Source organism: Lagopus leucura, unplaced genomic scaffold (assembly GCF_019238085.1).
Source record: "Lagopus leucura isolate 7727_CA_CO unplaced genomic scaffold, USGS_WTPT01 Super-Scaffold_73, whole genome shotgun sequence".
Taxonomy (NCBI): domain Eukaryota; kingdom Metazoa; phylum Chordata; class Aves; order Galliformes; family Phasianidae; genus Lagopus; species Lagopus leucura.
In genome coordinates, this window is record NW_024962252.1 from 70,006,510 (window position 1) to 70,033,637 (window position 27,128).

The window sequence follows — 27,128 nt, forward strand, 5'->3', positions numbered from 1 at the left end:
GGTACCAAGGGACCAGGAGTCTGCATGTGCCAACATCAGACAGCAGCAGGCTCTTGCTGCCCTCACTGCCCTTAACACACTGTACATCTACACCAAAATGTAGGCTGGGGAAGAAGTACTACTCCGTTTCAATGCCAACAATGTGGAGCTGAAGAATCAGGAATTACGTAGACAGCGTTTTAAAACACCTTCTAAAGACAATATTTTAAAACAAGTACATAAAGCTCTACCATAAACAGCATGAAAACAGAAGAATGAGTATTTTGATCAACGTCGATCAATGCTTTCATGAATCAAATACGTTTCCAGCATGCCAAAATTTGAAATCATGAATCACTTCCCTGGATGTAATCACTGCAGCAGAAGAGTGGTCAAATCCTGGTAATCCTGTGCAAAGAGCGGCCTCCACAGAAATGACGAGGTGGTCTGTGGACATACACTGCTGCGTAAAGCAGACCATCTTTGTCTCAAAATGCTATGCTTAAATGTGGATTTGAGTGAAAACAACGCGTGCAGTAAAGCTAATAGCGGAAACCGCAGTCTTCAGGCAAGATCTTCTCAGCAGTTTGTTGTTATTTTTAGTTGCTTTTCCTTCTGACATTTTAAACAGACACACCAGGAAACTTGAGTGGTCAAGTCAGCTCCCTCCAACCCCACCAGAAGTCAGGACCCAAAAAACTGAGTTCTTTGAAATCAGATTGATACATTTGATTTCACAAACAGTTAATACTGGAAAAGATACAAATCTTTTTCCAGTTAGAGCATACTTCACAAAGTTTAAATGCCTCTGAGGGGGCTTCTGAACTGTCAGTGCTGGTATTAGTAGGCAAAGAAAGTCCCATTTTAATTAGAAACTTTATTTTGAAATACATTACACAGTTTACATGTGAAGTGCTTTCACTGTAAGATACTTCAAAACATTGCACTGAGCAAAATGGCTGACCGGTTTCCTTGAAGCTCTTCCAGATATGTTTTGTTTTTATTAACAATATCTTACAGAACTAAGATGCAACTTAGGCATTTGTATTCAGAAGCTATTACTAGGTTTACCTTAGGGAGAAAGTACATGCTTAACTGTTCCAGTTAACTATGTGCTTCAGTAATGATGTTAAGGATTTGGCATTAAGACTGAAAGAAACCTGAGTCCTAATTAAAACTCATATTGAACAAAGATTAAAAACAAAAAAAACCTTCTGAAATTACTTTTTTAATAAGGCACAGTCAGACATGTATTTATAAAGACTGGCTACCAACTCAGTTTTACTTGCACAGCCTCCTTGCTGCTGTGTCAAAAGCAGTCTGAAAATTGTTTGACCTGTCTGCTGCTGAGAATTTTCAAGAACAAGGCAGAGCAATAAGGCAACTAAAAGAACAAAGCAAGGAAGTTCAGCATTTGTGATGGATTCTGAACATCTGCAGAGTAGTTCATTCTGTAAATGGAGCATTCATCTGTTGTTATTAAAATGGTGGTCAACTGCGACAAGGAAAATAGAAGTGGTGCAAGCAAGGCATGTTTGCAGAAGGAATATTGCAAAGGTTATTTTTTTGTTGCTGCCTGTGAGGTTTTTGATCCCCCTCCCCCACTTCCAAAAACTCAGGATATTTGCTATGTTTCAGGTGAAGACTGCATGCAGCAATTCCCACAGCTTTCCAAGATAATCTAAATTGAATTCTTAAATTCCCCTCCATTACCCAGGAAAGCTGAACATAACAGGAGTTTGCTTGACAACAGGTCAAATATCAGTGAATGAAATCTCCATTTAGATAATGAGCCAGAACTGCCATTCTATTTTGCATTTCTTATTAGAATGAAAGAAAACCTTCAGGAATAATAACAATTCAAACAATTATACCATTATTTTGGAAGAAAGTTCAAGAACTCATAAGATACCTTGTTGTTTAAAGAACATGAAGGAACTCAACCCTCAGAGAAAAAAAAAAAAGGAGGAGAGGAGGGTGCAGGACAGAGGAGAGAAACCTTACCTTCCCCTCCCAGTTAAATCCTTGAGGAATAATTGCTTGAGAGTACCACCGCATGGCTTCTGTGGCCTATGAATGCTTCACAGATACTCTAAAAAACTATCATTTTAAGCTGCTTGCTTTCAGTTTAAGTCACTTAAAATAAAAATACTGCATTCATTCCCCTACGATAACCAAACCAAGAAGTCATTAAAAGCATTTCTGATACAAATTTGTATCACATATTAAAAGATATCTTATAATTCTGTAAAACAATTAAAACACACAAGTTTTTAAAAATTCTTCCGCACAGCTGAACTCAGTGCAGATTTAAGATAAAAAAATCTGTAAATGAAATAAGCATAACAAATGTTGAATATAAAATACATTCTAAAGTATTTTACAGAATGGCTGAATTTCAAGCAAAGAACTGAGGATAAAGGATGTTAATGACAAGCAGCCACATACAGAACACAAAGCAATAAGTTTAAATCAGACTATTTTGGTTTGTGTAGCCCTTTATTAGCAACTAAAATAGAAGATATCTGTTGTACATCACGGGTAGTAACTGACTATACTGGAGTTTTATTATATTCTAATACAGGATCATTTATAAATGCGTTGTTTTCCTTTTTTCCTTTTATTAAAAAGCTTCCACTCCTTTTTTTCCCCCATTTACAACTTGCAAAACTATTCTGAAAGCTGAGTACATGTGCACAGGTCTGCAAAGAGTGCAAATTTAGGATATGGTAAATGCTTTACATGTCGCATTTGTAAGGACTGTCTGCCACCCATGCCTTCACAGCTATTATCTTTCCTAAAAATCACACAATGTTTTGATACCACTCTTCCTTCCATCGTCCTAAACAAGAAAGCATTTTTAAATGAGTTGAAACTAAGGAAGGACTACACCTACTAGAAAAGAAGTTCTATTAGTTTGAGGTTTCAGTATACCCAAAGACCAGGGACTGTATCTTTGTAAGGGCTAGGCTGGGACCCCGTATACAGAATGTGTGCAGGTGCCATCCCTGAGCATTCAGCAGTTCAGTGAACCATAAGTGCTCCAGCTGCGTAACTCACTGAGCTGTCTTGCCAGTTTCGACACTGGCTTGATTGAGCGTAATTCAAAAATGAAAAGCTCATATTCATTCCATTCTTCTGGAGCTCATTGATAGCCTGGAGAGAGGAAGGAAAAAAAAAGGAATCAGACCTCAGTTCTTTCCCCAGCCCCTTGAGGGCTCTTGCCCCCCAGTGCACTACATACATCCATGCAGCTCTATACAGCAATACCAAACAACCTTTCAAAATAGATCCTTTGCAAACCACTTACACCTCTATGAGGAATTTATACAGAAATACAAAAAAAATTGTTAACAGTTTTTAAGACAGTATTTTTTCCATTGAAGAAAAAGAACACACCAGAAATACATTTTGTGACAACTGGCAAAAGCAAGCTAACAGAGTTTAGCCCAGTCCCATTGCAAAACCTGGGACCTGGGGGTATTGATTGATGCTCGGCTGAACATGAGCCGACAGTGTGCCCAGGTGGCCAAGAAGGCCAATGGCATCCTGGCTTGCATCAGAAACAGTGTTGCCAGCAGGAGCAGAGAGGTGATTGTTCCCCTATATTCAGCACTCGTGAGGCCGCACCTCGAGTACTGTGTCCAGTTTTGGGCCCCTCACTGCAAGAAAGATATTGAGGCCCTGGAACGTGTTCAAAGGAGGGCAACAAAGCTGGTGAGGGGTCTGGAACACAGGCCATATGAGGAGAGGCTGAAGGAGCTGGGAATGTTCGGCCTGGAGAAGAGGAGGCTCAGGGGAGACCTTATTGCTCTCTATAACTTCCTGAAGGGAGGTTGTAGTGAGCTGGGGGTCGGCCTCTTCTCTCGTGTCATTAGTGATAGGACCAGGGGGAATGGCTTCAAGCTACGGCAGGGGAGATTCAGGCTGGACATGAGGAAGTATTACTTTTCAGAAAGGGTGGTCAGGCACTGGAATGGACTGCCCAGGGAGGTGGTGGAATCACCAACCCTGGGGGTGTTCAAGGAAAGACTGGATGTTGTGTTGAGGGACATGGTTTAGTGGGAGCTATTGGGAATAGGTGAACGGTTGGACTGGATGATCTTTTAGGTCTTTTCCAACCTTAGTGATTCTATGATTCTATGAAAACTCATCATTATTTGAGGCTGAGTTAAATATTTCTGCAGTTAAGCCATAATACTGAATTTTTATACTCGCATCTCCAAGTATTGATATTGTTCATATGAACTTCTATAGACCGCACTTTAAAAGGCCCTTCTAGATGTTCTACACAGACTACGTTTCCAGAGAATTATCTTCCCCTTGTAAAAATGTTAGCATGCCTTATATTTTAGGTTTAAATTGTATTAAAAAAAAATACAGTGAGATTTACTCAAGCATTATCATAAATCCGCAGCACTCCATCAGTAAAGCAGCTGTGACCCATTTAAACTAATAAGTTAAGGCAGGTTTATGCCTGCACTGCATCAAAGCAAAAAAGTATAAAATACCAGTTAAGCTGAACTCTAATTGCCATAAATCTATGAGTTAACGGTGCACTGCACTCATTCTTACAGAAGTGCCTTTGCATCATATTTGCAAACAATGTTGTCACACATCACAAGGCATTCACAATAGCTAGCTAAATGCAGTACTGAAGAAGAATATACACATAAAGCACATTTCTAAGTACTGACTCAGAAGAATAAGAACATACTTCTTCACAGAGATGGATTTTATTTTAAAGTGCCAAGAGAAAGTGAATAACTTTCATTGAAATTCAAAAGGATCATGGTACCTCATCTCCCTCAGGCAACTGAAAGCCTCAGGCTTTGTAAGAATATTTGTCTAGGAGCAAGACAAGGAAATTAGGGACCGAATTGAGAACGCTTGGAAAAACAAATTAATTCAGGACTTGCCATTTTAGAGCTAAGGAATACTTCAGCAATATTACATGTAAAACAAATGCAAACATGTTGCTAAACGTTACGCATCTTAATAGATCAGAAGTTACTTACATTTAATAATACGCCAATAGGATGTCTTCCACATATTGTATTATGGTATTTCTTCAAGTAATTGCTAAAAGATACAGGATCTAGCTGCTCTATAATGTTCATACCCTGAAAAAGAATTGATAGCAATGATTATTTTACACATTCATAAGCAGGTATCTGTGTAATCACCTACTTATGAACACAGAGGATTTTTACTCCTCATGTGCTCTACTTTCTATCAAGGGAATCTCAGCATGTGAGGGTCTAGCTTGCAGCCTTCTTGCCACCAGCCCTTAAATTACAAAGGCAGGAACTCTTCCAAATCTGTCAATGACCCAAAGATCTGTGATACTCTCCTTACAGGTATCAATGAAGTTCACATTAAAAGTCTCCTGTCGTAGACTAGTTGACTCCCACCTCCAAGGATCCCTGCTTTCATAGGATTTTGTACTGCAATAAGCAGACACAGTTACTAAAAAAGCAAAGCAGAAAGAAGTTTCTCCTCTATCTGTTTTCTCTGCTAAATCTTCCAAGACAGAGCACTTCCCTGGGACTTCTGGATGTCAAAAAGCTCTAGACAAATTATACATGTGCAAATCCAGCACACAGACTGATGTTTCCTAAACATATCAAGCAAACAAACAAGGCAGTTGATCTGGGCACAAGAGTGCCATCTGCTTAGAGCATAAAAATCAGATTCAGAATATGTCTAAAGCACTGGCAAGTTGGGACGCCACAGAACCCTAAGAGCCAGGAGACCATGCTTCCATATTCCACAGGGCCATCACATTAATACTTCACAATAATTCCTTTCCAACCACAATGAGACCCATGATGACATGGGGTCTATAGGAAAGCTAACACTTGCAAGGAAAACAAAACCTCCCACGTGTGCAAATTTTGGCATTCTCAAAAGCAAATGGAATCTTGCAACTACACACACAACCTACTCTTTTCCTATTGCCAAACAGCGAATCATACATGATGAAAGCAGTTCAAAGCAGGTCAAACACCGCTGCTGTCTGGGTTTCACCACAGTTTTGTTTGGCTACACCAGCGTCCATCTTCTGCTGCTTTTCCTCCCTCTGAAAATGATTAATTCTGTTCACCAGGCCAACAAGCCCCAGACACTTACTAATCAGTAGGACACATAGCTGTGCTTCTTAATTGTAGCTGAAGAAGCAGGAAGGTTTTTCTCAGAGACCAGAAGAAAAGCATACACTTTGCATGGGAACAATGGGAATTTTATATTAGAAAGCTACATTAAAAATTAAGAACAGAGAAAATTTCTCCAAAGATTTCTTCTGTTTCTGTTTCCCAACCACCTCCCCTGATTTTGTGAAGCATAAGTGATAAAAGCAGAAATCATGATGCAGGAAGAAGTCTGTCTGAAGTCTCCACATCAGGAGTGAAACCTCTTTAATACTCCGTAAGGGTGTTGGCTGATGTGACAGATATACTAATTATTCAGACTGGATCACAGCCAAGAATGAAGTAGCTGGAGATTCCCACGAGCATCAGGGGAGGATTAGAAGACAGCAACCATAACCATCACTTACGTGTAATTTTAATTAAAAACAGACATAAGATGATTTCATAAAAAGATTAACTTTAGAGAAAAATAAAAGCAAGCTATACTGACTAACTGCTGGCAAGAGCCCAGTTCTTGTAGTGTCACAGAGAAGGTGTTCAGACCCCTGGCTGGTAATCAGCTGTTACTCACACTCTAGATCTACAGAACTTAAATGAACGCCAAAAACAAAGGCAGCTCCTCTCTAAGTAGCAATGATTACAGATACTGCTGCATTTCTAAGAAGTTTAAGAAGCACGTACTCAAATCATGCATTTATTGCTGAATTGTACATGTGAATATACTAAAGATAGCAGAACCAGATACTGAATGAGCTCAGAAGAACATATTTCATCCATTAACGAACCATTTCATGACTTTAAAAGAAAGGCTGCTCGCCTAAGCAGCTCACTTTATAGCAATAAATCACTAGAACATACTGTGCACGGGCATTTGAGCATGTCTCAAGTGAATGAATGAGGATTTATAAGAATGCCTCATAAGCTTATTTCCATGCACAAATCAGCTCTGCAAGCATTTAGAGCTACACAGTTCATCCCAGCAAATATTAACAGAGCTCCATACGTTGCTGAGTTGATACAATCCGTTGGAGATTGGCAGTAACCACGATCCTATCAGCATTCAGCACCACTGGACATTCCAAACTTCCAAATTTAAGAACTGTGGCAGAACCAAGCTTGGTTCTTCATTTAAAATGACTTTGAGGAACAAAAGAAATACTTCCATCAGGTGGTGCTTTGTTTGTTCTAGAAATAAGTATGAAGCTAGTCAGAAACTTTCAGCATTTGGAATAACTGTTCTAAACTCAGCTCAGCTGAATTAAAAATATATGACAAAAATGTGAACTATCACAAAGCTTTACAGGTTATCACATAGATATTACAGCATATATCAGTTAACCAGGCATGATAAATGGCATCTACAATTACCTAGCATGGTGTATACAATGTAATTAAACAGACTTAACTGCCATTATCACACTTAGGGAAGCAGAAACTTGGTCTCAACACTAGTCAGTCCAGCTCACCTTGTACACCAGAGTCACCCAGACTAGGAGATCAACATAAAAATTAATGGCTGGGCACAGCAGAGACTGAAGAGGCAGGCAGTCAGGCAGGAAGTCATAGTCTTGCATTACACCTAAGCTAAAAAGACTTCTCAGGTTGGAGCTCTCTGGAAGGTACTAACACACTGGAGTGGTCGGTAAAAACCACATCAAAAGCCAGCCATGCTGTGCACTGCTTCTCCACAAAGACAGCTGGCTGCTCCTGAACAGCTCCCCTTCCAGTACTCAGAGGAACAGAATCCTACCGACTCAAGTGAGATTCAAGGCTTCACAAATAGATACAAAGTGAGCAACCTGGCAGAGAAGGTTGGAATGCATAGTCTGAAATCTCTGGTCAGCCACAACCAAAGAATAACTACTCTTCAATGATGCACTGCAGAATACTCCTCTGCTCTTATTTAAGAAGCAGGCAAGTACCAGGTTATAACATACAAAGACAGTGCTGTACATCTGCTGCTTAATTACAACTGTCCATTTGAAGCTTCTCCCTGAAGGTACCCCTGTTAAAGAGGAGGTGTGGTGCCCCTGTCAGTGATCACACTGCAAGGCAACAGAAGGGGCACATTAAGAGTTGCTGTGGAGAAACTGAGATTTGCCCAGCAATATTTACAACTCTGTATCTTCTATGCTCGAGTCTCAAGTCTTTAACAGAACCACAGTAAATGAAATTTCTCACAGTGATTCAGAGGTTGGGAAAGCTCTAGTGCCTGGAATGGTGAGGGTTGTTTATACACTAGCTAGGAAAAAGTCACACACATATACCTAAGAGAAAGTCCAACTAAGATCACAGTTCTTCCATAAGGCTATTTCTAAAGAAAAGTCATTTTTATCTCAACACGGAATACTTTCCTGCTTACAAAGTCTGGAAAAGTCTGCTGCTTTGCTGGCTAGTAAATAATTGTAAATTATTGCCCTTAGCTAGCAATAATTTTATTGGATCAGCAATCACAAAGGGTGACATCTCCTCTGGTTTTAAAACAGCTTTGTCTCTAACTTCATGCTATTTTCTCTATGGAGAGGCCCAGAAGTTATAACCATAGTCTCTGTAGCACACCAAGTGACATTAAAAAATTCAATACTTGAGATAAACAAGCAAACAAAAAAGTAACTGAATGGGGCATATGAAATTGAATAGAGTCATCCAAAAACCTGGAAGAATATGACAGGCAAATCTTTGTGGCGCTGTGCTTCATGTCCTATTGCTAGAAAGAAATTCCCTAAAATCACTAAAAACATCGCTCTGTATCAAGTTAGAACATGGAGTCTTACTATGGAATTATGTTTCACATATGCATGATATGAACCAACAGGCAAGAAAGTGTACTGCCACAAAGCATGGTCAGTTTTCCAGTTAGAATTAAGACAAAGACAGTACTTTTCAAGTCACTACACTGTGTACAGTAGACAACAATTTCACCAGAGCTTCAAAAATGTCATATCTTTTTGGCTGAATAACTACAAAAAGAAACACCCCAAAGCAGCATATTCATCAAAAGTAATTAAATTCCAAAGTCCAGCCTTCTTCACAGAAACAAGCAAGAGGAAACTATGTTTGCTAACGCACTTTTTCTCCTACAAAAATATGCAGAGCTGCAAGTTCTGGGACTCTACACAGAGAAACCTCTCAACTGACAATAGGAATTAGTAAAAATGGCATTGAGTGAAGGCAAATTTACTGCTTCTATTCCAGCAATGATTGGCGAAAACCAAAGACGTCAATGTGGATACACAAAGAAAAAAACTCCAGAGCTCTCTCCAACATATTTCTTATTTTACTCATTTCAGACAGGAGGAAAAGAGATAATGAATAAATGCTCCTTAAATAACAATAGCTGCCTCTTCCAAAAGATTTACAGAAGTTGCAGAAACGATCCAATATTTTTAGTTGAATTTTGAAGCTGTGTTCCCAGGAAAATTACTTCTACTCTGTGAGTTAAACATTATTTTGAGGGTTAACACATTTTTTTTTTTTCCTATTTAAAAGGATTGCAAAGAAAATGTAACAAAATTGGTATTACAGTCTCTTGTGCATTTCACATACATTCCAACCATTTGCCAAACCTAGAACATAGTATGGTCTAGCATTTTTCCCCAATCAACCGTTACAGAATAGAAGAGAGGTAAGACTGCTCCCCCAAGAAACAGGGACTTGTGTTTACCTCAAGAGCACAATCCCCTACAGCCTTTCCTCTTCATAACAGATGATGCTGAAACCTTTAATACAATCATGAAGATCACAAAGCTGTTTCAATATGCAGCTATCAAGTCTGCACTACCACAAATATTTAATAATTTTTGATGTTTTTCATAGGCATAAGTAGGTGCATGGACAGGAATTCACTGGGGGAATTGTAAGTAGGTAAACATGCATGTATTCTCATAAAATATGCTTATTAGATTACACCCACAATGTACCGTGCACACTCAGTAAAACAGAAGATATTAGTAAAAAAAAAAAACACAGTTAAGTTCTTTCTCTGGTAAGCAAAGGAAACGCATACATACAACAGTCAACCTGTAACACTTTGTTAGAGAAGTTTCCAACGTGTTCAAAGTAATGTAAAGTACAGGAGAAACTTGTTAGTTCCACCAAATCTGAAAACTTACCATTTTATCTAGGTGCTCAATGGATCTATAAATTTCTCCTTGGGATTCATCATAGTAACTGTAACGGAACCTCTGACCTTGAAACAAAAATCATGTATAAAATAAAAAAGGGAAAATTTGTAGCTAAAACACTCCCTAGTACTTACAAATTAATTGAAACTGTAATATCTGTAAGTAGTACTCTTCATTTGCTTTACACTTTTTAGCTCCACTGAGAAAATTTTAGGGCTACCACAGAAGCAGCCCAGAAGCCAAGCAAAAGAACTTAAGAGAAGGGCAGCTGTACTTGAAAAAAAAAAAAACCAAAAACAAAACCAAAACCAAACCTGCTCTGTAGAACTGACACTGCAGTATCACTTAGTAGTGGCCTCTTAATGCCTTGGACTCAATTTCTATAAGTTTACATGTAAAGTAACATTTCTTTTTGCTATTCCTCTTCAGAGGAAAGGTCAACCCTGGAGTCAAGCTACTACTGCTCACACAATAATATCCACTGTAAATAAGGTTACAAGAAAAAGCTCATGATAATCCAATTAAACAGCTCTAGATGGCTCATTGGCCACAGCTGAACACAGGTCACTCTTCTACAGCTCCACCTATTCCACAGTTCAAAGATGAGTAAAACATGAACTTGGTTATATAAGGTGACCGAAGATGACCATGAATAAAAGGGAAGAAGGTCTGCTGTGTAACATAAAAAATCTTTGCGAAGCAGTTCCCCTTTCCAGCAATTGTTACAGTAAAGGGAAAACAAAGCATTAAAGCAGAATGACAGATGTCAAGGCTTCTGGAATCTATCTAGTTCTGCCACCATGAACAGGGATAACTCTGCTGAGTTGGCATAAGTATTCCATTTGCTAACTTACCCAACAATAAAATATACAAAACTTATTTCCAAAGAGATGTTGTCATGTCCAGTGAATTGTAAACTAGTTAGTTTTGCAATATCCTTTGAGATGTTTAAGAGTAAAAAAAAAAAAAAAAAAAAGGAAGAAACTTCAGATATTTCATTGCAAGTGAAAAGATATTTATAAACTCATATTTCTTCACCACTTCTTTGCTACACTGAAAAATATACTATCACTTCATTTTTGTCTATTGCTCCAACTTTTTTTTTTTTTTTTAAAGTTTTAAATATACATTTACCAAAAGTTGAAATGTCAAATTGTGTTTCATGAAAGACATTTTTTAAGAAGTAAATACAAAATATTGATCATACTGCTGTCATGGAGAGATGTGAAACTTACCCCAATGGCAAAAGTCAGAAGAAACCACAAAGAGGTTACTAGGATCAGCTAGGTATTTACTGAAGAGTTTTCCAAATTCCTGCTCTTTTGCCTCACTCAGTGCTCCGACCAACACAGGAATAATAGTAAACTCATCCTTATGGCTTGTAAGCAAAAGAAAAAAGGCTGTAATTTAAATGACATCTTAAGGTGTTTTAGGACTTGCTAACAATTTGCAGAATGTTTTAAAAGGATGTTTTAGAGCTATAGTACACGTGATAAGGATCACACTCCTAAGTTGCTTTAAAACCTGAAACCACTTCAGTTTCAGAATATAAACCCCTCCCTAGAACAGCATTTTTGCTGCAAAATGGAAACACTAGGAAAATGAAAAGACACATTGAAACCAATGAACAAAAAGAAAATCTCCGTGTACAAGTACTGTCCAAATGTTGACTATTTTTCCAAGCAAATAATACTTGTCTCTGACCCCTCCTCCCCAAGGTTTTCATTGAAAGATGGGGAACTATGGTAGGAAAACCCCTACAAAGAATATTACCTCTTCCTTCTGTACTTTAAATGTCTCAACTGCATTTTAATGCACATCATGGAACTCTTGTATGAGAAGTAATTAACCCTAGTACCTTTCCATGGCTTTAGCAGTATAAGGCAAATGCATTTCAATACTGTGTTCATCTTCATCTGTCTGTAAAGACATTCGCTCAAACATTCCGGTCTTCCACAGTTCTCCATAAACTGAAATGAATCAAAAATATTTATATCATTCTTCCCCACACACAAACAATAAAGCAAAATATAGTACACCATTATCAGAAATAAGCCTAGTAAATCAAATTACTTGTCTCCAAGAGCTGTCAACATAAAGCATTTGATTTCTACATCAATTTAAGATTAAAGTTATGTTCAAGTCATAAACTATTTAATTCACAGAATAAAGGCGTGTTAAATCAAGTCACCTTGTTAGTATTGAGATTTTCAGTTATGGTACAAGATCTAATAATAAAGCTTCATAGCACAGTAGAACATAAGAAATATACATGCACTGCCTAGACTTTCAACTCTGATTTTCCTAAACTACACCATCATATATATATATATATATATTTTTTTTTTTTAAAGTTGACCAGCTGAGCCATTGCTGGATGTATTACTACTACAGCTACTGAATTATGCGGTCTAGAGAAAGCAAAATCTAATTAAGTAACCCACCCCTATAAGTTAATTTTCATTCTCCTAAGCAAACTTGGTGGTATGCAGTGATCTCTGCATTTGAAAACTCTACCCGGTGGGTCACCTGATGTAGAGCACTGCCTCATCTTCCATTACAGAAATGCAAAACCTGAAATATTTGGCACCTAAGGAAGTTTTTGCAGGTACCACACAGGAAGCCTGAACTAGCTTGGTTAATCAGTGATAATGAGATAGCAACATAAAATTGGCTAAATACCACTAGATAGCTAATTAGATACTGTATAGTTTAGATATACTTTGAAACATACACAACTCAGAATATCACAGCCATCTTCACTGCATCTTTAAACTTACTGTCAAAGACCAGTCTTTCATGGACTAACACTAAGTCCTGTAGGCACCGCACCAGTGTAAAAAATAAGTCACATGCAATAGAGCACCCAAATAAAGGTAGTTTTTTGTTCCTTTATTAGAAATACACTCAAGTCAACTAAAGCACTGTGTTTTTTGCAGATAGGATACTTCAGAGAATGCTGGAGCACGCGTGTGGAGGGGCTATTAATTTAATGCAGCACTTGTTAATTTTGTGATTGCTTTTTAAGATTTGTCAAGAAGCACAAACTCATACCGATAAAGATTATTTAAATAAAGACTGAGAATTGTTCACAGGTAGGAGCAAAAGGCAATGATCTTAATATATTAGTGCCTGCAACCACCAGGATCATCAAGAAGTTAGCTTTCATTGGAGTAAGAAGTTTCACATTTGTATGCCACACAAAAGCAATGATGTGCCCAGCACCACAAGGGTCCTCAGCACTGCACTGTCACAGCTAATTCTAAAGCCCCAGCAGTCAACAGCAAGTAAGCTTTATTGCACACTTACTCTTTTGGTCAATTCGGAGATCGTACAGAGGCGTTCTATAAATGTCCACACTGGAAAGTGCACATCGGGAAAGGGGCACGTGATGGGAAGGCCCAAGAATGAAAATTTTTCGGCTACAACGATCAACAAAAAAGGCCCAGAATTTAGACAACAGCAATTGTACAGAGACTTGGTTTCGAGTGACAAGCTCAATAAAAATGCTGACATACGAAGTGATACTTTCAGCAGTTACCTGGTGGTTAACAGCAGAGTTTTATTCTATTATGAATCAGACCACGGATCAATCCTTGATCCAGCCTCACTCAGTTACTCAGAAACAATCATAAGACCAGTGCAGTAATGCTTCATGTAGCTTTAAACCTCTTAAACAGATTATATACCAACACTAATCACCTAGCAACTGACTGGAGTCATCTGAAGGCAGAATTATACATGATAGCCCTTTGGTCCAAGGAGTGAATTGAAAATCTAACTCAACCTTCAGTTATACACAATCAACGACTACAGGTATGCACTCTCAAATGAGGATTATAGATTTATCATCTATTCAGAGCTGTTCAATAGTTTACTTGATGAGCCTTTACTTCACGCTTTACCAAATTCCACTTTAAGCTAATCTCAAATGGTGTATTTGTCCAATTGCTGCATTAAAAACAGGGATTTGGATCTACACACTCATAGCTTCAGCTGACATTGCCCTGATATTCTTCCACCCATCATCAAGATATTTCATGAAGTCATCAGTTCCTGGCTCTTGCTTTACTATTAGGAGCTCTCCTGCCACAGAACTTCAGAAAAACCTACAGGAAATTCAGCTTTTCAGAATCAGGATCACATGATATTTCTGCACTGAACTAAAGTGGTGGAGGCATCAAAAGATTTTCATTTCTTCTTTCTTACATGTGAAATAAGAGCAATACTAAAATACTGTACCTGTTTACAGAGCTCATACAAACCAAAAAATCTAAACGTGCAATAGTTCAGTTGAAAGATTAATTACACTCTAGTGAATTCTAGACATCCCATGCAATAAAACAGTAACTGATCCAGCAAGTTCAATTAACTCACTGTATCACTGAACCTGGGGAATGCAACTTGATTTAGTTTTAGAGAAACCAGTTCTCTGGCACACTAAGTTATCTTCACTTTGTTTACAATAGTTTAGAGTGCATGCTAACATTGTCTTTGGGAGTATGACATTTATCTCATAAGCAATTGATAGAGCCAGTTTTTAGACTGGCATTACAAGATCCACACAGTGAGTGAACATTGGAGATGCTTTAAAATTCTCATTGAACAAATGTTGCTGTCAAAATAGGCAAGAACTATATTTTTTACTAGAATAAAATCTCTTCATATTTTTAGATGAAGACACAGACTACAGTGGGGGTAGTTTGTTGGTGGTGTTTCTTTTTTTTTTTTTTTTTTTTTTTTTTTAATTTTGGGGTTTTATTTCTAAGCCTGTGCCATTAGTAACACAAATCCATTTAAAACTATTACAAGAAGTAACTTTCACTGACTTCAAATATTATATACATGCAATGGTTACTTTTTCTCCACACCATAAGAGAATCCTGGTAGCATTCAGCCCATAACCCTGCACTGAAAAACCAATGCAGAATTGTGATCAAATACTTCAGTATACTTAAAAGAAAACAAAATCTCCCACAAAAAAATAAAATGGAAACAAAGATACCCTGTGACCAGTAAGATACAAAATAGCTCAGGCTCGTAGAAAAGCAATGGAACATTGAGTAGTAAAGCAAATTTTATATTATTATTTGTTGAAAGAACACCTTTAGCATCTCCCTACTAGAAATGTAGCTGCCAATGAATCTCCACATTTTTGAAAATACTGCTTTACATGTTCTTCCTCAACAGTATCACACTATTTTTTTTTTCTAAGATTCAAACAATTTGAGCACCGTGAGGTTTAAAGAGTAGAAAATGAATGTATAAAAGACAAAAAAAAACCAAACCCAAAAATATAAGGAGAACAAGTAGTACTGCATAGACCTCATTGTAAGATTTCTAAAGAAGAGGTTAATACTTACGTAATATTAGGATCTACTTGCTTGTAAGCATGGGCTGCACAAGATCCACAATAGGTATAACCTGCATGGCTGTAAATCAAATTAAACAGTATTAACTATGCTTAACATTTTTGTAAAACACACATAATATTTATATTGCTATTAAATATTAGCATTTTCATCCCCTGATAACTAGAAATAGCAAGAATAATCCCCAAACCATCTCATGGAACAGCTGAAGAGCACTATTCCAATACTGACTGCATGCATGACGTATTTGTAAAAGAGCTAGCAGTAAACATGAAGTAGGCCTACTTAATCAAAGCACCTTTCGTTATTTATAAAAGATATAGTAAATCCACTGTATAACTGCATACTGTCAGAAGCTCACAGTAATGCTGAGAGTGCAGCCATAAGATATGGAAATAATACAATGTTGGAGGAAGTCTTCCTAACCAGATACGTATAACTCAATATGGAGGACAGTAGAAGAATCTGGCAAAAGCAGACTATGTGTTACAACAGCAAGGAGAATAAAAATATTAGGTCAATGATGAACACCACCCTCAGCAACAGAATAAGTGGGCACAAGGAAGGGAGTGGAATGCAGCATGATGTATATACATAGATAGTATCTGGAGCAGGTTATCCTCAAAATTATCCCTGGATTTTACTTCAAAAGGGTACACTACTGTAGACTAGGCGGAGAAAAGGGAGACAGAGTGAATCAGCCAGGTTAACAGAGCCTTCAAAAGGTTCCAACTGATGCAAGTTTTTCTGTCCTTCACAAAAATTTTATTAGCCATATTCCACATTAGAGATGTCAAAACAAAGGCATAGGTGAATGAAACAATTCAGCAAGGCCACAGAAGTATCTCCAGCGGGTCTGGAGAAAGAATTCACATTATCTAAGCTGCAGCTAGAAAGTCTTTCTCCAGATATTCCTGCAAGAAAAGAGCACGGCAGACTGGGGACAATTTCTTCCATTGATTCAATACTATTATGAAATACTTCTAACATTACGTTAACACTATGATCCAACAGGAAATACAGGAAGTGAATTAAGGTGCATTTTCTAGAATTTCCTTCCTACTCACAAGGAATTGGAATGCTCAACATACCTTTCTTGTATGTATGCCTTCACTATTGTCATTAAATTTAGTTCTACCTAAATAACTTAAATGATGCTTGTTTCTCCTGTAGACCAAAACAAATAAAACACACACACACACACACAAAAAAAAAAAAAAAAAAAAAAAAAACACCCAACAAAAGCAAACCATTTTTGACTGCTGGAAAATGTTTCAGTGCAGTTTTAGCTTTGCAAAGTTGTTTTCTCTTTGCTGACTTCAAAAATAAATGTACGCATGGCTGTTCAGTGCTATAACTGCATTGAAAGAGTCATCTTAGGCTACCACTCCATCTCTTGTCTTAGTGGATCACAAGGAAAAGATTATTTCTTCAATCCATCTGCAAAACAAAACTGACCATATACTAAGATGATCATGGATTTATGCTACTTCCGCTTCATTTTCTAAATATTATCTGGAAAAAAAAACCCATCCACATGACATTCCTTTCAGCTATAGTCAAGATTTCCCCAGTTTTCAAAAATCACTCAGAATAAGTATGTATTTAGCAAAACCAAGTATTATATACACCAAAAATAGACTTCAAACTTACGGTGCAATAATGGCTCTAGCAGGTCTCTTTGTGGACTGTACTTGAGAAAGCCAGCCTTCTAGTTGTGCATTCAGCTGGGGTCCTATGAACATATAAGGAAATACTGAAGCCATTAAAAAGAAAAAAAAACAACCATATATATAAAAATAACACCTCCATAATCAATATTTAAAATTATCTTAAACTTCAAGGCCTGTGTCTCAGTCCAGAAAAAGGAAGTATAAAAACCAACATGCCTGTAATGTTCAAGTTTGCACTAGAGAAGTTTCAAACTCCCAGTCCTTGAAGTCAATTTATTCTACATCCACATGCTGTCTGGATAGATGCACATCATTAGAAAGCATGGCCACTGATCTCAAAAGGGAGCTCAGTAGATTATTTATTCTTCCAGTAATTGTATTCACAGAATTTATTAGTGATAAGACAACATATGCCAAGAAAAAACAATATTGGAAGATGGTGTGCCCTATACATATTGAGATGATGATGGCCAACAGTAATATGATAGAATACAAAGCACAACGTAAAGCATGTTGTAAGCTGGAAGAACTGTAAAGAAGACAACTTAAAATAAATGCTACTACTAACTCCACAACAGCTTCCAATCATACACTACAAGTACATATACTTCTCGACATAAACTTAGCTACATATTTCACAGACCAGATCTCATCCCCTCTCAAGAGCAGCATACAGCTACACAAAACATTGCCAATATGCCAGCTTTTGTAGAAGGGGATGGTAGGAGGGGAAAGGACTTTCTTTGTGGTTGTAAAAACTCCCATTTTCTTATATGTAGAAGCTGAACACTTACTGCAACTCCTTTCTCTCAATCTTCAATCACCTCCAGGGCCTCAGATGCAGCCTACACCTTTAATGTGGCACAAGTGGCATGCTGCAATGCTGTAACCTTATAAAGCAATGAATCTGTCCAAAATACCCACATACCAATTTAGTTCTGCTGCTTCTACTGCACACTTTTAAAATAAAAAAAAAGCCACAAAGTTTTTTTTTCCCTTAATTCTCCCAAAACATGTGCAAGAACTTTCTAAAAAAAGCTCTTTAGGAAAGAACTCCTTGAAACATCTCCTGACCAGAGTCTTAACCAACCCATGAATCAGCCCCAGCTTCGCCCTTCTCTCCAAAAAGGACTCGGTGCAACTCTATAGCAGAAGTGCCAGGAGCTTACAGGCAGCCTGAGATAGACTTGGACTCACCCCCAGCCAATGTGTTTGGCCTTCTTTCATTCCTTCTCCAGCAGCTATTTTTGATTAAGAAGGCAGTTAAGACGATTTATCTTTCATTAAGACAAATCAGGTAACTCACTGGACAGTTTGAACACAAGGCGCAGAATCTTTGGTAGTTTTCTAACATTCCATATGATTGTTCAGAGAGGACCAAAACCAAAATTTCTGCTCTTACAGTGTGGTGAAGTAAGGTGTCCTGTTTGCTCGGTCTGCTGGTACAGACTTCTCTTTCTACAGGCAATAAAATCACTAACAAGTCTGTGTAACCCAAGGGATGGAACTTCTATCAGTGTTTACTCAAGGATGGAGTAACAGATTTGCTTTCAGCCTTTTCTCCCCCCTTTAATGGTGACTTTGGAGATCATTAACTCAAACCTAATGCAAGTTTCCCTATCAACTAATACATCTTTTTGAAATTACTTGCATTAGAAAATGTAAGTAATCAAATCCTTTTCCAAAGGAAGCATGCAAAGGAAAATGAAAAAACAAACAAACAATAAACCCCCCCCACATACCCATCCAACCTTCTAGTAAAATAAAACCTAAATAAACCTCAGTACCCCCAAGAGAACTCGCATTACTGACAGGATTACCTGCAGCTCCCTGTTCTTACAAATATTTTAAGGGGGATATTCTAGCACGGTAATTTCCTTGTTAGCACATTACCCAGGGACAGAAAGCTACTGTTAGCATCAACTTAAAGCATTCAGAGAGGTTTTTCTTTCAGTTTATCAAACATGACAGCGCTTAAGGCTAAAGTCAAAATATTTGAAATGAATATATACAATATAAATAAACCCACATTATCACAGTAGGTATGTTCTGCCATATGGGATGATATAATAGGAGACAAATAGCACCGTAAGTTTTCTTCATATGTGAACGTGAGTTAAAATAGAAAAAAGCTTTTGCAAACAGTCCCCAGATAAGTGAAACAGTCAACTCTTCAGCTGACAGTGTTGCCTGTCTAACCTTGTGCTGCAGGGGTGGGAAGGAAGAGGGGTTCCTGTCTCTTCAGTCCCAGGTAGAAAGCCCAGCGTGGGAAAGCTGGCAGATAGAGCAACAGTTGTTCTTTTAAGGCCTCAGAAAGCCTGCTGAATTCTATGAACAGTCAGCATGCTTCAGCATTAATACTGCAAGATGAGACCTGTCCTTGACTGAAGAAAGATTAACCAAAAACCATGAACTTCACTGAAACGAGAAATATTATGACAGGATTTCAATCCTCTGAAATAAGGTATAAATATAAGTATGCAACTAAAGAATGTTGACGTTATCTATGGATATTTCACATCCTGTTTTGTTTAGCAAACTGGCAGAAATTCCACCAAGAATAATTGTGAGTACAGACCAAGTCTCCAGCAGACAGATGTACAGAGATAGCTACAGACACAGCTGGTTCAAGTTTCCTGCCTAGAAGCTGCACTTATTTTTACAATCAACATCATCCAAAGCAGTGAGCAAGAAGGAATCATTCCATTAAAATAATGGTTAATAATGGTTAAATGGCGTTACCTCATGTATCAAACATGCAGCACTCACACACTTTGTTTCATCACCCCTATTTAGACTCTTCACAGTGCAGGCTTTGTAAGCTGCACCAAAGCAACACATGTTCCACATAGCCAACCTTACATTGCTGGATGAGACTGAAGCGCTCATATGCCACGGCCAGCAGAATATATTGGAAACTTGCTCTGGACACAGCCACCACCACTACCAGTGCAAAACCTCTCTTTTCAGGCCGGTGATTTGAAGTCTCTTTTACAGTGGGTGTCACTTTCATTGGCAAGAGCATAAGGCTCAATCAAAATTCTGAGCAGTACATGGGACACGTGCCTGATCTCTCAGTCATGCATATATAACAGGTGCAGCAGTACAAGTAGTGGTGGAGCACAGTGACAGTAACACTGTTTATAACATGATTTGTTCTCAGAACATGGCTAATTACTGCATATGTACTATGAGGAAATGCAGACCCTGTCCCCAGCTTTTACGCTTCTACTTTCAGCTTTTGCCCATCTAGCCATGCGCTGTTCTACAGGAACCAAACCTCTTCTTCACTGCACCTTACTCCTTAGATCTTCTCGTTATCTTTACCTATAGATGGGAAAGTCTACAGAAGTAATTCTAATACATTCTACAGCAGATATAATTGTTAAGTCTCTAGCCTTGTGTCAGGTTAGAAAAACCGAGGTCAGTAACAGTGAAACCTTGGGGGCTACCACAAAGCAGTTTCGTGATAAACTGGAGGAACTCCTGTGCCTGCATCTTCGAATGGGAGTCTAAACCAATCCAACTGTCAGGCAGACTTCAGTTTGGAACGTGACAGAAGACTGACTAGTTTCTCTTCTTAGTTACAACTGCAGAAATGTAACGGTTGTTTTAAAAACTACAGGTCCCACTCGAAAAAAAAGTGCTTATTTCAAACGGCAAACGCCAAACTCTTGAATAAAAAACAGGCTTTGTACTGACAAAGACTGGAATTTGTCAGGAATAGGAAATGGCTTTCAAAGGCTTGTGTTGATAAGCACATTCTCTGCTGCTGTGATATAGACTTTTCCAATACTGAATACTGATGAAACACTGAAATCAGCCTAAGAGCAAGGCAGAAATTTACTTAGGCGAATTGCAGGACTGCAAAAGAAAACATCAAAATACAAATGAAGATTATACTTACGATACATAAATTCCTACTTTACACACTGCAAGATGAACATAAAACAGCAGGTAATGCTTGAATGAGGGAATATAAAACTGAAGCCACAACACTGAAATCTGCTTTGGTGGCAGTTCCCACGGGCACGTGCCAGCTTTCCTGTATTCTACCAGTTCTAATTTGCTTCACCAAAAGCTATTGGGAAATAAATAATCAAACACTGTCTACATCCATTAAGAACATCAGCCAACACGCACCTACTTTATGAAATCCTCCCCAGCTAGGCCATTCAGAGACAAAACAAACGACCTTCTGTTCTGTAGCTCCAAGAAAGTGATTTAGACTCTAATGTGAAACACTTAGGTGCTAAACGTAATCAGAATTTGTGTAAGTATTCACAAGGTGATACTTGCAGGACTGTTTTAGGAGCACACCAAACATAAAGCTCTCTTTCAATTTTATTTGCACCATAAAAGGTGAAGCTTTACTTTCTTTACTTGGAGTGCCTTGACTTCAACTGTGTTTAAGTGATCCAGCTAGAAACAATAGCCAGGGAAACGTATTTAAAATTACTTCAGTATACTTTTGCACTGCACAGTGTTGAATAGTAAAGTCTACACGTTAATGCTGGGTCTCTTACAAATTAATCATGGAACACAACAACGCATCCACTTTTCCCATAAAATTTCTAAGAAAGAAGATCAAAAGGGGAGAAACATTACATGCAGTCTTTAACCTCGCAAAGCAAATACTGAATTCTTGAGACAATACAATTAGTTGTTCACAGATTTTAAGGTAAGAACAGTTGTGCTTGGCTGCATCTGAAATGTGCCAGCTAATGTCACAACAGTAAGACTTTGTGGCCAGTAATTAATTATCTTGCAGACATTATTAGTGAAAAGAGCTGTGTACAGCAGCATCAGGTCACTATTTCCTCTCATTTCACTGTCCCTCATGTTTTCTTCTCCTGGATCCACTGCACTTACCCAAGACAAACAACATGGTGATGCTTACATGCATTACTTCTGCATTATGTTTATGAATGCGCCTTGGTGAGTTACTCCAAATTATGGGAGCGCACCAGGCTTCCTGGCACACCAGATTATGGACTTCCAAAAAACTTGGATGAAACAGCAACCAACTCCCTTAGCCCCCTCCCATACCCGCATTCACAGTCTAACAGCTCACAAAGCCACTCGCATCATTCACTTCTGGCCCCTTCTACCACCACAGACACTCAGGCTCCGCAAAGCACTGAGCAGAGGCCCTGTGCTGAGCGAAGGCAGGATGCCGTGGCTCCAGAAGTCAGTGGGAGGCACCCCAGCAGCCACATTTGTCTTCAAAATGCATGCAGAAGGCCTGGCAAAGACCTGACACTCATTTGAGAAGACAGTCACTGAGTAGAAATGGCTGTAACTGATGTACGCACTTGTTTCTGATATTGATAAGAAATGAACACAAGACAACCATAAGGTTCTACCCCTCACTCAAATATCTATGCAGAGATAGACTATTTACTTGGCTCATCACACAAATTAACTCAGGAGTGCAATGGCCTTTCGAGTCAATGCACTGATTACTATGCCAACTTGCATTTGCATTAAAAAGCATACAGAAATTAAGGTCAAAGGATTTGGTACAGGCTACCAGAGCCACACTTCTGATCACAAGGCTTAGTCACAGAGAACAGAAATAAAGCCTACCTAACACGATGACAAACCCATTTTACAGGACAAATTTCAACTCATGCAGTATTGTCACCTACACAGTCAATTTGATTTTGCTCACGTGATTTGGAACAACTCACTCACGTCCTTTGTGTTTCAATTGTATCAGGATGCCACTGACTGGAGAAAGGTTGAGACAAGAGGACTTATCACACACTCTATTAAGGAGTGCTGTAGTATTCTATCAGCGCTTCCAGGAGCCAGACAAGGCAGGCTGGCTGCCAGTAAATGAAGTGCGTTAAGTATGTGTAACATGTGTAATGGCATGCTACACATAACGTAAGAAGGAAAGATAACCGGATACACAAAAATTAATATTTATCCTCATTTCAGGCATGCATAGATCAATGTCCCACAGAACTGGCCAGGCTGGCTGGGGCCCTGTGCAACCTATCTAGTACTTGATCCAGTGGTTGACAATGCTGCCTTGGGTAGAGGTGTTGGAACCTGCCAACCCTTGAGATCCTTTCCAACATAAGCCACTCTATGATTCTATCTAGGAAAGCATCTGTCCTGCGTTTCAAGCCACGGAAAATTATGTGATTTTTGTTTCATGTTGTCCCTAATCTTCTCCTTTTCCCTGCTGGTCAAAATCTATTTCTCAAGAGATCTGAATGCTAAGCAATTGTATTAACCCAGCAGGATTTTCTTCCAAAAATAAATCAGTGTACAATTTTTCACCACAGAATGATAATACTTCAGAAATATACACGCATCTGTTAGAGCAGAGCAACAGGTTCATCATTTTGTCTCGCAAGCAGTTTTAGCAGCCACCATACATCAGGTTGCTAGGCCAGAGAAGCAATGGCATGTCACATACTATTTCAGACTTTCAGTAAAAAAAAACAACAACAACATACAGATAGAAGTCTGGAAGCGACAAAAAAAAGTTACTTAGATCAGTAGCCTACTCTTAGAATTGGTCACAACAGTACATTTTCAAAGCTTACTTGCAGAGCTTCCCTTTTTCAGAGCTGCTGCTAAGTTGAAGGAGGAACATTGTTCTTAACTGTCTGACCAAACACATCTCATTAGACAAATGCTCTACAAGTCCACATCTAAAGTCCATTAATATACTACTCAGACTGATGTGGGACAAACACGAACTTCCCTACACCAAGAATTCTAGAAGACATGTGATATTCTATCATAATTATCATCATCCAGAACTCAACTGCAGAAGTTTATTAAGGAAGTTGCTTTTTAAGTGTTCTTTTACAACAGCACGGTATGGATGTAGAGTACTTTGGAAGTTAAGCACTACCACCACCATGAAGCATCCCCCAGCTTCATTGACAAGTAGAAGTTGCAGCGCTTTCTGCCTGTGACATCACCCTCCCTCTCTCAACAACGAAGTTGTTTACTTACAGCTAGATATGACACACTAATGTGTAGGCACGCCTAGATGTGCATAATCAGGCAGCCAGTCTCAACAGCTCTGAAAAGTTTATTAACATCACACAATTAGGTGATGTATTCTCACTAGAATGTAGCGCATGTTTATATTTTCCAAGGCAGAACACCCAAGCAGTACATATTCCATAGCTGGAGAAAACAAAGTGGAATGAGGGTTTATTTTCAGCTGAAGCAATTGCTGCCCTACAAAAACGATTGGTCTTCAATGAGAAAGAACAGTATTTCTTGTAAACCCTTTTAAGGGCATCCTTTCAAGGATATCCTTTAGCCACAATTCTGTTTTCCATTTCAGATCTGTTCTTCACCCTCTTCTCCCTCAGCTTTCAGGGTCCTCTTCTCAGCTAACTTAATCTTTTTCCCAGATCAGACATTGACTGTCAGATCTTATAAGTTTTTGAACATGTCCTTCAAGAACCACATTTCTTGTTGCCCCTTTTGGACAGATGGAGCATGCTAATAGTCATCTTACCTATGGAGCGAGATGAGGGTTCCCAAAGTACCTGCTTTCTCTGCACAAGGGAGCTCAGCTCTATTGAAATAGAACAGTTTTCAGGAAATGGGAAGCTTAAATACTAACCAGTTGAATATAACCCATCAAATCGCTTCTGGGCCTGGATGGTAAGCACAAAGGGTGTAGGTAGAAGGACTTGATTCCTGCAGAATCACAGGAATGCAAAGAACTATCGCTATTCTAATTCTATGGTAAACGAATGCCCTCTTGGTCCTCATCTGTTTCCTGCTCACTTTTCATAGACCCTCCCCAAGCAGAATTCAAGAATGAGTTCCCAGGCAGCAAACTACATGTAGCCCCTATCTGCAGCCTCACACACCCTATGTAAATGGCACACAACAGCTCTACAGAGAGAAACATTAATAAAGTTCTCTCATTTATAAAAGAATCCCCCCAAAAGGTAAAAACATCACCCCAAACTTGCAGTCTATGCAACATTATCCACCAACCCCAAAGCCACACACTAGCAGTTACAATTTAACTTGTCAGAAATACCATCAGCACAACTAGTTAGAACATGATTCCCTTTAATATCCTTGTTTGGTTGTTTTCTTGCAGGGAGGTGCCTGCCACCCTACCCAACCCCTCCCCAGCCATTAATAGCCACAGGCAGCCAGAGAGTTTCTGGATGTCCCACTGCAGACAAGTCCTACTGGCCAAACTGGTCACACAGACCTACAGAGATGTAGTCCCACAGAACTGCCTGCTGAATTCACACAGGGAAAAAAAGCAAACAAACAAAAAAACCCCAACAGCAAACAGTAGCTTTGCCTCACGAATTAATTATGATGCAAAAGTAGATATTGTTTTATTTGCAACCTGGAAGGAAGCCAGCATCAAAATCAAAGCTACAAGATATAGCTAAGGTCCTTTAGCAATTCCACATTGCAAAGCCATTTTCTGCCATATTAATAAACAAAACAACAAGAAGCACAAACAGATGTGATGGTGTCACCCAGTCTTAACATTCTGATGTTCTCACGTTTAAAAATACCTTTGACACAGTCCTGTTTGCTTGCTAGAGGGCAACTACCTTTCTCTCCAAACAACTGGAAAACTAAATTCAAGCTGTCTGCTCCAGACACAGGTTGGAGGCCAGTTGTGCAATGGACACAGCCATTATGCCTCCAACGTGAGGCTCAAAAGGAAGACAGTCATTCTCTATTGTTGTCTGGAAGCAGACAGCCACAGCCGACAGCCCTGCTCCTTATCTCACAGCCTGCATCTTCCGGTATCACCTCCCCCGTGTATTTCTTTACTTCCTTTCCAGTTTTTTTTGCCTCATACCTTATTCATTACTTTGTGAAGGAGAGAGGAAACCGCTTCATTACAGCCAGGAGAAGTCCTTTATAAATATCAGTTTAGGATTCTGAATACACAGAGGGCTTTGACTGCACCCTTCCCCTATCTCTGCACCCCAGGTGTTCTCTACAAAAACCTCTCGCTCACCCACATTTCTGCAACGGTCTTTATCCCCAGGGCCAACAGCGGACTGTCTGCTGCACGTCACTTCAGTAACAGCTGTGGAAACGCAACTGGGATTCCCGCACAGCTCCAAAACCCACCAGAGGGTACCGCCACGCACACGTGCATAGAAACAGAGCCATTCCTGACTTCTGACGTGAGGGTGGGGAACTCCCCCCCCTCCAACGCACCACCTCCCTTCTGCTCTTTTCGCACCAATATCGCTTTTAGAAAAGGCACACAGCCCGCTCCGTACAACCGCTAGCACAAGAGGAGCTTCGAGGCGCAGCCACGAGTCGGGCCGCAGGCAGAGAACGAAGCCTCCTCCTACCCCCCAGCCCGGCACCGACCCCTGCAACACACGCTCCGCGCCCTCTAAACCCCACGGAGGAACCCCGGGGCACTCGGCCCCGGACACAGCGCCGGGAGGAGCACACGGCGACACGAGCGGGGGGGCCGCCGACACGCCACCAGCCTCGGCCCCCGCTTACCGCGGCCCCCCGCCCGCCACGTGCCGGCCGCGCCGTCGGGGCGGGGCTCGCCGCGCTCCCCGGCCCCGGCGCAAAGTGCTGATTCAGCCCCCACCCCCCGCCCCGGGCCGTGGCGCCGCTACCTGAGGCAGTGTACCAGCTGCCGGCGTGGCTGGCCTCCCGGCAGAGCACCCGGTTGGACATCTTGGTGCCGGAGCCGCCTATGGTGTTCGGGGGAGCCGGTGGGGGACGGGCCCGGCCGCGGCGGCGGCGCTGCTCCCCCTCCTCCCCCGGCGCGGCCCGGGCCCGGCGGGCGGAGGCGGCGCTGCCGGCGGCGCCTCCGGGCGGGCGGACGGG

The 27,128-nt window shown here is 39.7% G+C and overlaps 1 protein-coding gene across 1 annotated transcript; it reads right to left on the bottom strand.

Annotated features, from left to right (window-relative positions):
- Positions 1-2,459: 2,459 nt before the first annotated feature.
- Positions 2,460-27,046, bottom strand: MEMO1 (mediator of cell motility 1). Its single transcript, XM_042885831.1, has 9 exons — positions 26,915-27,046; positions 17,278-17,359; positions 15,616-15,684; positions 13,562-13,674; positions 12,111-12,222; positions 11,488-11,630; positions 10,241-10,317; positions 4,998-5,102; positions 2,460-3,135 (listed from the first exon to the last, which is right to left on the bottom strand). Exons 1-9 carry the CDS (start codon positions 26,973-26,975, stop codon positions 3,004-3,006), a joined length of 894 nt encoding a protein of 297 aa, XP_042741765.1. The 5' UTR covers positions 26,976-27,046; the 3' UTR covers positions 2,460-3,003.
- Positions 27,047-27,128: the final 82 nt, after the last annotated feature.